This window comes from Danio rerio, chromosome 18 (assembly GCF_049306965.1).
Source record: "Danio rerio strain Tuebingen ecotype United States chromosome 18, GRCz12tu, whole genome shotgun sequence".
NCBI lineage: Eukaryota > Metazoa > Chordata > Actinopteri > Cypriniformes > Danionidae > Danio > Danio rerio.
In genome coordinates, this window is record NC_133193.1 from 51,857,501 (window position 1) to 51,867,500 (window position 10,000).

At 33.2% G+C, this 10,000-nt stretch overlaps 2 protein-coding genes across 4 annotated transcripts in view; one reads left to right on the forward strand and one right to left on the reverse strand.

Moving 5' to 3' along the window:
• Window positions 1-3,710, reverse strand: part of tirap (toll-interleukin 1 receptor (TIR) domain containing adaptor protein) — a 7,191-nt gene extending 3,481 nt beyond the window's left edge. Inside the window, exons 1-2 of one of the 3 annotated variants that reach the window (XM_073929753.1) lie at window positions 3,415-3,710; window positions 269-316 (exon numbers count right to left, since the gene is read on the reverse strand). Coding sequence is in view for 1 of the 3 variants with exons in the window: in XM_017352088.4 (XP_017207577.1) it covers window positions 1-8 (8 nt within the window). In the remaining 2 variants the exon portion in view is untranslated. Of the gene's footprint in view, window positions 45-268; window positions 323-3,414 lie in introns of those variants that run through there. The other 2 variants (XM_002667112.8, XM_017352088.4) reach the window with 2 other exon arrangements.
• Window positions 3,711-3,809: 99 nt separating this feature from the next.
• Window positions 3,810-5,618, forward strand: gemin7 (gem (nuclear organelle) associated protein 7). The gene is made up of 2 exons (NM_001200037.1): window positions 3,810-3,851; window positions 5,070-5,618. Exon 2 carries the CDS (start codon window positions 5,098-5,100, stop codon window positions 5,473-5,475), a length of 378 nt encoding a protein of 125 aa, NP_001186966.1. The 5' UTR covers window positions 3,810-3,851; window positions 5,070-5,097; the 3' UTR covers window positions 5,476-5,618.
• Window positions 5,619-10,000: the final 4,382 nt, after the last annotated feature.

Here is a 10,000-nt window from a genome sequence, read left to right on the forward strand (position 1 = left end):
CAGGACATGTGAAATCCAATATTGTACTGATCAACACTCTACTGTGTTCACAACAGCAAATAACCAAACCACGGTATGACATGCACACTTTCGTCATTTAATATTAATCCTAGTTCCACTTTCACTATATTTAAAGTATTCCGCAGAAGATTTGTATCCGAGATCATTATAAAGCAGACTGCAGGTTAATACTATCATATCTAAAACCACTGTGTCATTTTCAAAGCATCATTAACACAGTAAATGGTGAGTACAGAGCGATACTTACAGTAGTTTCAGGAGGAAAAGTGAGGGCAGGTCGACTGAAGAAGCATGTCTGCGGTGCACATGAATAGCATGAGAGAATTGAGGAAGTTCAGCGGACGGATGTGATGTATAATTATGTAAATCTACATGGCAACATAACTTGTCATATTACAAAATAAGCAGAATACTGAAATAGAAAGACGGTATAGTAAGGAAGTAAGCAGAGAACTAAGCGAGTAACTAAACACTGGCTTAGTTGTGACTTCCATTTTTGGATTTATAGGTCTTTTCAATATTGAAATGGTATATTACAGCTGAAACTAAAGCAGAAACCATGAACCAAGACAGTTTGCCTGCATGATTTGTTGGGATTCCCTCAGTTATGAGTAATGGGTTGGGTTATTATTTCAAAGAGCAGAAATGGCAACTTGTGGGGATCTTTTGCACGCTTCAGTTGCTGCATGTTTCTTAATCAAAAAGCTTTAAATAAGATGCCATTTGTATTTACTACTTTATGACGTTATGTTTTTAACCCATTATGTTTTACGCAGCGGATGCCCTCTCCAGCTGCAACCTCTCCCTAGGAAACACCCCACATAGCAAAATTTCTCTGGCCCAGCTCTGGCCCACACAATCAGGTTTTGCTTGGCCCACATGCCGCAGTGAATTACGGTACATGACTGGACCAAATCTGGCTTCCAGACAAGGGCCAAACACGGACCATATCTGGGCCAAGTCTCAGCCAAGTGAATAACTCATAACTGGGCCTGAACTGGGCCAGATAGGTTGGTGTGTCACGATTGCAATGAAATTAATAAACCTATGAAGCGTTGCGCTTTAGGCACACTATGGGCCTTGTTTTTTTCTCAGTGACCTGATTGGTAGAATTGATTTATTTAATCAAAAATTATTTTTATGTATTTTAAATGTGGGTCAAGACGGGCCAAACTCACGTGGCCCACAATCAATTTTTAAAATCTGGGCCAAATACTACGTTTTACATCTGGCCCAAATCTTGTGTGCTGCATTATAGACGGTGCCACCTCTGCCAAACCCAGGCCATGGTTGGCCCACATGCTGTATGCCAGTGCCGGATGAATGCCTGCTGTCCCAGATTTATGCCAAATCTGGGCCAGAATTCTTTGCTACTAGGGACCCATACACACATTCACACACATACACTACGGACTACTAATACACCTATAGCGCATGTCTTTGGACTTGTAAACCGGAGCACCCGAAGGAAACCCACGCCAACAGCGGGAGAACATGCAAACTCCACACTGAAATGCCAGCTGACCCAGCAGAGGCTCAAACCAGCGAACTTCTTGCTGTGAGGCCCCTAATTGTATTATAATCGTCAATTTTCTAACAATGATTTTAATAGGGTATATGCCGAGCTAGTGCTGTTCCCATGCTGATCCACTTCCGGTGACCTGTTATTGTGAACTTTTTTCCATTTTATACGGTTCCTTATACAGCATCGATGTTGTAATGTCATTAAAATACATTCAGTTAAATAAACTTCAGCATTTATTTGGTTGCTCAAGCGTAAAACGAGACAAAAAGCTGTTCACTCGCACGCGCCCGTCAGAATCGGCAGGCTAACGCAGAAGCTCCATTGAATATACTGGAGTAAAATAAATGCTCATATATTAAAGATATGGCGGGGGAAATGTAATTTATTGCAGTGCTTCTTGTACAATCTGAGACCCACTTTAAATCGGATATCACTCAGCTAGTGGAGATCGCTGATTTTTAAAGAAAACAGACCTTAAACGCACCGGATTTTGCATTGGCATTCAATTCGCCGGAAGCGCTTAACCCAGGTTACTGGCAAATTAAAAGTCCTATTAGCATGCTTCGGCATACACCCCATTATTAATAACCCTTATTTTTATTTACCCTAATAGTCAACAAACAAGAAAATAAAATATTTAAAAATTAACAAAAATTTAGTTTTTACTCAAACACAACAATAATTATCTTACATCGAAAGCAACTGAGAATTTCCATAGTGCTCTCCCTCTCTCTCTCAGACGTTATATAGTTCTGTGAACTTTATAATCTTGATGACAGAAGAGGAACTAATTAAAAATAACACTAGAAAGGGACAGACAGCAGCACTTTCTTTTGATTCTGTGTGCATATAAAAGGGAAAGAGGAAAAAAAGAACTAATAAGAATGCGGGTATCTGAATACAAACTAAGGGTCAAATGCAGGGAAACAAATAGCAAAATGGGATATATATGGACACGAAAAAGTGTTGTGTGCAGAACTGTTGCAAACAGTTTATTTGTGTTGAATTTAAACAAACAAATTAAGTTTAATAATGTTCAACTTAATTTGTTTGTTTAAATTCAGCCCAAATACATTGTTTGCAACCACTTAACGTAAAAAAAAAGATTAAGTAAATCCAAGGAATCATCTTTGAATATTTTTTTTCAGTGCAGTTTATTTGTGTTGAATTTAAACAAACAAATTAAATTGAATAATGTTCAACTTAATTTGTTTGTTTAAATTCAACACAGTTAAATAGTTTACAACCACTAAACATAAAAAAATTGAGTAAATTCAAGGAATCAACTTTGAATAATTTTTTTTCAGACCGACGGCTTCTGGTGAACTATGTTTCCATTACAAAATCGGCATGTTTAAGATCTGTTTTCCTTAAAAATAAGTGATATTCACTGCCTAATAGATATTTGAAATATAGTGTGTCGCAGAGCGGACAAGAAGAACTGGATCCCTACTGAACAAAACAGCTTAAACCAGCCTAGACTGGTTGGCTGGTTTTAGCTGGTCGACCAGCCTGGTTTTAGAGGGGTTTTGGCCATTTCCAGCCTGGTCTTAGCTGGTCAGGCTGGGAGATGACCAGCTAAAACCAGCTTGACCAGCCTAGCCAGCCAAAACCAGCTATGTCCAGCTAAAACCAGGCAGGTCAAGCTGGTTTTAGCTGGATTTAGCTGGTCATTTTCCAGCCTGACTAGATAAGACCAGGCTGGAAATGGCTGGAAACCAGCCTGGAAATGGCCAAAACCCCTCTAAAACCAGGCTGGTCAACCAGCTAAAACCCGCCAACCAAGGCTGGTTTAAGCTGGATTTTTCAGCAGGGATTAAATTCCATTTCCCCCTGCCATCTCTTTTAAATATGAAAATGTATTTTACCTCAGCATTTTGAATGGAGTTTCTGTGCTAGCCTGCTGGTACTGACGCCGCTAGCGGTTACACGGTCTATCATCTGGTTTAATGCGTGAACTAAATTGATGCTTACTTATTTAATAATATTACATGCTGTAAAGGAACCAGATCAAATTTAGAACAGTCTCAGAAACCTTTCACCGGATGTATCGTTGGCTGAAAAACACTAGCTATGCATATATATGAAACTTATTGGAAATATTGGTTTAATAGACACGATATAGCAATTATGTTGGAAACCGCATCCATCCGTTTCACACTCCATCATAGTAGGTGGCGGTATGCACCTAAATAGATGGTTTACACCCACAAAAAAAAGAAGAAGAAAAGGAAGACTTTTATTTTGAAATTTTACCCCGCTCAGTCTTCTGGTCGGATGTTCAGAATCAGATGCGCTGAATGAGGTGTGTAAACAGTTTCAGAAACAGATATCAGCTTATATCTTTTATATATTATTTTTTTATAAGCATGATGAATATACGATTGAGGTAAAGTTGTTTACCATGCTATTTTGAATATTCGGTAAGCATGACTTCAAAACAACATTAGCATTTGTGTATTGACTGTGAACACTTGTAATATGATAGATTGAGGTAAAGTTTTATATTCGCACATTGATTCAGTGATAACTTGTGACACGCTTTACTATGGTACTTTGAGTATGTAAGCATGAGGTATGAGTATTTTCTGATTTATGTCAGCAAATTTTAAACCTGCCTTTCAGATTTATTTTCTCATATATATATATATATATATATATATATATATATATATATATATATATATATATATATATATATATATGTGTGTATATATATATATATATATATATATATATATATATATATATATATATATATATATATATATATATATAGCCTATATATATATAGCCTATATATATAGCCTATATATGTTTTCTTGAGGTGGATTGTTGATTGGATGAATGTCAGCCCAATTGGGAAGCTTTAAAGCTTTTCTTTGGACAGAGGAAAATTAATACCGGTTTAAAACGATTTAAGACAGTAAATTTAGTGAACTTAAGAACTTTTAAGGCCTAAAATAGTTTTTGAAATTTAAGACGTTGTTCTTGAAATCAATAAAAAAAATACATACTATTAAAGTTGGTTTTATATTCGCATTCGGACGTGTAATGTAGGCTAATTTAAAAAAAATTGACCAATTCTAAATAGAGGAACCGTAAAAGTACCGACCAAGTACCAGTACCGACCCAGCTCTTACTAAATTTCTACAGAAGCACGATAGAGAGTACAATTAATAATATTCATTGGCTCCTAATACGATTCCACTGTTTAGAAAGGGTCAAATTGTCTGAAATAAGCCTACATTATATGTCCGAATGCGAATATAAAACCAACTTTAATAGTATGTATTTTTTATTTACTTAAAGAACAATGTGTTAAATTTCAAAAACAAAATTTTAGGCCCTAAAAAGTCTTTAGTTTACTGAAATTATTGTCTTTATATATAAATATATATATATATATATATATATATATATATATATATATATATATATATATATATATATATATATATATATATATATATGGCCAACAGCCAGAAAAATAGTACTAATTAATTTTCACCATGATTTTTAGGAGTACAATCTCATAGCAACCAAGCAAAATGAAGACTCCAGTCGGTGTTCTCAGGCTGCCAAGAGGACCGGAGCCAAACAGTCGAGGGTTTGACCCAAATTCTCCTCGTTTCCAGGCTCTCTGCCCCACATCTCTGACCTCCTCATCTTCATCCTCCTCTGTGGACGTTGAAGAGCAGCGGCTGCGGGCGGAGCAGCGCGAGCATTTTCTGCGGACTCTCCTCCTCATGACGGACAAACGCGTCGACTTTCAGCTGCTGGAGAAGCTGCGCATGCGCGGTCGGTTCGGCGCCTCAGACATCGATGTGCTGAATTTTCAGGTGTCCGATCTGGAGACTCCGCTCGGCGTGCAGAAAGAGGCTCTTCTCAGGTGTCACGATATTATTTCCTGCTCGTTTGAACTGTAAAGATTCCCATCTCACCGCTAGATGACGCTGGAGGACTCTGCTTGTTCCCGGACTGAAGGTTTAACGGGTTCATGGAACTTTCTCGCCGGTTTCACTGGGGTTTTTGGTCACGCTGTGGTTTGTAATAAAACGTTTGCAATGTACTCTGATTTGTTTATTTAATTTACTTTAATTAAAGTGTCAAGTCTATAATTTAGACACTAATCCAAGCAATGAATCGATATGTTAGGCTATATGCTTGCGCCACAAATGCAAACAAATGTCAACATTCAAACAACAGCATATAAGGTTACTTCTAATTAACTTTACTAAAAACAACTGAAGCTTTTCAACCTTATAAAACCTTTAATCAGGTCTAGAATTAGTCCTATATTTTTATAAACATGAAATCAACAAAATAAAATCACTATAAATATACACTTTTTAATTTTACTGAAATATACTAAATTATACTAAAGTTATATTAAAATACTTTTTGATTTTGCTCCATTTTTGTAATAAAATGTTTGCAATTGTATTCTGATTTAATTAAAGTGTCAAGTCTCTTACATAATCATAGACACAAGCAGAGAATCGATATATTAGGCTGTATATGTTTGTGCCATTTTTCTACAAAACAGAAACATAGGCCTACACTTGTCAGTTTTACGCAACACACAAATGCAACTGGACACGAATAAACAGGAAAAAATGCAAACAAATGTCAGTATTCAAATGGCAGCATATAAGTTTACTTCTAATTAACTTTCACTCGCTTAAACAAACACAGCTGAAGCTTTTCAACCATAAAAAACCTTTAATCAGGTCTAGAATTTGTCCTAGATTTTTATAAACATGAAATCAACAAAATAAAATCCCTATAAATATACACTTTTTAATTATACTAAGATATACTAAATTATATTAAAATACTTTTTGATTTTGCTCCATTTTTGTAATAAAATGTTTGCAATTGTATTCTGATTTGTTTATTTAATTAACTTTAAAGTGTCAGATCTATAATTTTACTATTCCAAGCAGACAATCAATATATTAGGCTATTTGCATGTTTGTGCTATTTTTTAACAAATACAGCTGAAGCCTTTAACCATAAAAAAAGCCTTTAATCAGGTCCAGAATTAGTCCTATATTTTTATAAATATGAAATTAACCAAATAAAATAACAATATATATATAAACACTTTTTAATTGAATATATTTTGATTTTAATACTTTTTGATTTTGCTTCATTTTTGTAATAAAACGTTTGCAATTGTATCCTGATTTATTTAATTAACTTTAATTAAAGTGTCAGGTCTTAACTGTCATAATCTTAGACACTAATCCAAGCAGAGAATCAATATATTAGGCTATTTGCATTTATGTTTGCGCTATTTTACAACAAAACAGAAACATAGGCCTACCCTTGTCAGTTTTACGCAACACACACACAAATGCAACTGGACACGAATAAACAGGAAAATGCAAACAAATGTCAACATTTAAACAACAGCGTATAAGTTTACTTCTAATTAACTTTCACTGTCTTTAGCAAAAACAACGGAAGCTTTTCAACCATATAAAACCTTTAATCAGGTCTAGAATTAGTCCTATATTTTTATAAACATGAAATCAACAAAATAAAATCACTATATACACTTTTTAATTGAATATATTTTGATTTTAATACTTTTTGATTTTGCTTCATTTTTGTAATAAAACGTTTGCAATTGTATCCTGATTTGTTTATTTAATTAGCTTTAATTTAAGTGTCAGGTCTTACATAATCTTAGACTTTAATCAAGCAGAGAATCAATATATTAGGCTGTATATGTTTATGCAATTTTACTACAAAACAGAAACATAGGCCTACCCTTGTCAGTTTTACGCAACACACAAATGCAATCGGACAAGAATAAACCGGAAAAAATGCAAACAAATGTCAGTATTCAAATGGCAGCATATAAGTTTACTTCTAATTAACTTTCACTCGCTTAAACAAACACAGCTGAAGCTTTTCAACCATATAAAACCTTTAATCAGGTCTAGAATTAGTCCTATATTTTTATAAACATGAAATAAATCAAATAAAGTCACTCTATACACTTTTTAATTGAATATATTTAGATTTTAATACTTTTTGATTTTGCTTCTTTTTTGTAATAAAACGTTTGCAATTGTATTCTCACTTGTTTGTTTAATTAGCTTTAATTAAAGTGTCAAGGCTATAATTTTAGACACTAATCCAAGCAGAGAATCAATATATTAGGTTATTTGCATAAGTTTGCGCTATTTTAAAACAAATACAACTGAAGCCTTTCAACCATATAAAACCTTTAATCCAGGTCTAGAATTAGTCCTGTTTTTATGAACATAAAATTAACCAAATAAAATCACTATATATGTGCTTTTTAATGAAATATATTTAGATTTTAATACTTTTTGATTTAAAATGGTCCATATTGAAAACCTTTTAAGGTCAAAAAGGCTATTTAATCAGTTTTTCTTAAACATGCAATGATAAATCTCCCCAAACTTATTTGAAAGGTCATCTAAATGTCATTTCAGAGCCACATGAGAATGACGTTATGATTACGTGGGTTTATAATGAAACCACAAACACGCGCTCAAGCTCAAACCCAACAACATACACAAAGGAGAAATAAAAGTTCCCGTCACATTCATTTTTTTTAAAGTGACCTACAAACTAGAAGTGCTCATATTCACTTTGTTTTATCACAGTTTATTCACTGTTTAGTAACGAAGTAGGACAAAAACTGATTTCTTGATAAGTGTAATCGATAGCATCCATCCCAAAATAATTCAGACATTAACATGCACACGATTATCAATATTTTTGCATTACAAGTAGTTGTTTACATATGTATAAACATGCAGAACATCAGTCTGGAAGGCAGGTTTGGGATTGGTTTCATTTTGCTGACATAAGTTTTGGCCGAGGGTGTTTTTTATCACTTCGTAAATCAGACAATACTGCCAACAGCCAGAGAAATAGTAATAATTTTGACCATGTTTTCAGGAGTAAAACTTTATAGCCTATAAATCAGCCAAATAATGTTTGAACACACCGCTTTAAATAAAAACCTTCAGAATAAAGATAGGACTTTAAAACTTTTGATAAAAAAATAGACTTTTTATGTTGAATTTATGAAATATTCCTAACAAATATATGTTAGATCGAAAGAAAATGCTTGAGTTTGAACCTGCATATAAACATAAAAGTATAAGTGATCATAACTTTGATAATAAACATTTCAAAAACATTTTTGCTGACTAATGGGAGAAGGCACAGTATAAAGATTTAATTTTACAGCTAATGAGAATTGTGTGAATTATGTTGTAAATATTCCTGACATTTTTATTTGACAAATTTCCTGTGCTTATACTGACATTTTAGCGGGTTTCTGTATGAATTTAGACATAATTTGGGAAATATTTTCATAAGAAAAATAAAATTTAAAGGGGGGCTAATAATTCTGACTTCAACTATATATTTTAATTGATCTATTATCCTTTATATTAATGCAAATGAATAACATTTCAACCTTCTTAGCATGAAAAACTCAATTAAAATTGCACATAAATTTCATGCACAAAATATTTACAGTATAGAAGGAACCCCACTGGATTGTTTGCTTAATTAAGTTATAATATTATTGCGCGATTTATTTTTAATTTATATTACATAATATATAATGTTTCCCAGAGATGGGTTGCGGCTGGAAGGGCATCCGCTGCGTAAAAACTTGCTGGATAAGTTGGCGGTTCATTCCGCTGTGGCGACCCCGGATTAATAAAGGGACTAAGCCGACAAAAAAAGGAATGAGTTTTTAAAATTATACAAAAATCGAATTTAATAATTACATTTAATAAGATTTATAATAAAATATAATAATTTTTTTATATATTTAAATTTTTTAAATGTTTGTGCTTTTGCTTTATATAAAACTACAACAAAAACAGAAAAAAAAACAATTCAATACACTACAATATAAAATAATACATATAAAATACAATACATAAAAAAATGTAAAAAAAAAACAAAAAAAAAACACTAACCTATGACAGAACAACTGAACGACAAAACACAGAGGGACAAATACACATGAAAGCAAAATATAATTTAGCTGGTCAGGTTAATGCATAAACAAAAGCAATTATAAAGTAACGTTGTAGTTGTATCACCAAAAAAATGCATTACCCTGACAATAGTGTTATTGTCCAATAATAGTTTGGGCACATTATTAAGAATATTACAGATTATGAATTGTGAATATCAATTAAACTCAGTATTTAATTACTGTGTTATCGAAAGGGGTTATAAGTTAGCTTGTGTTTCTTCCAATGCAATAAGGTTAATATATTTAAATTTTTTGTTTTTATAATTTCTTTATAAAATAATTTTTTTGGCACACTTTGGGTTCATTAGTACCAACTGAGCATCAACGCCACAGCCTACCTGAGTATTGCTGCTGACCATGTCCATCCCTTCATGAGCACAGTGTCTCAATCTTCTGATGGCTAC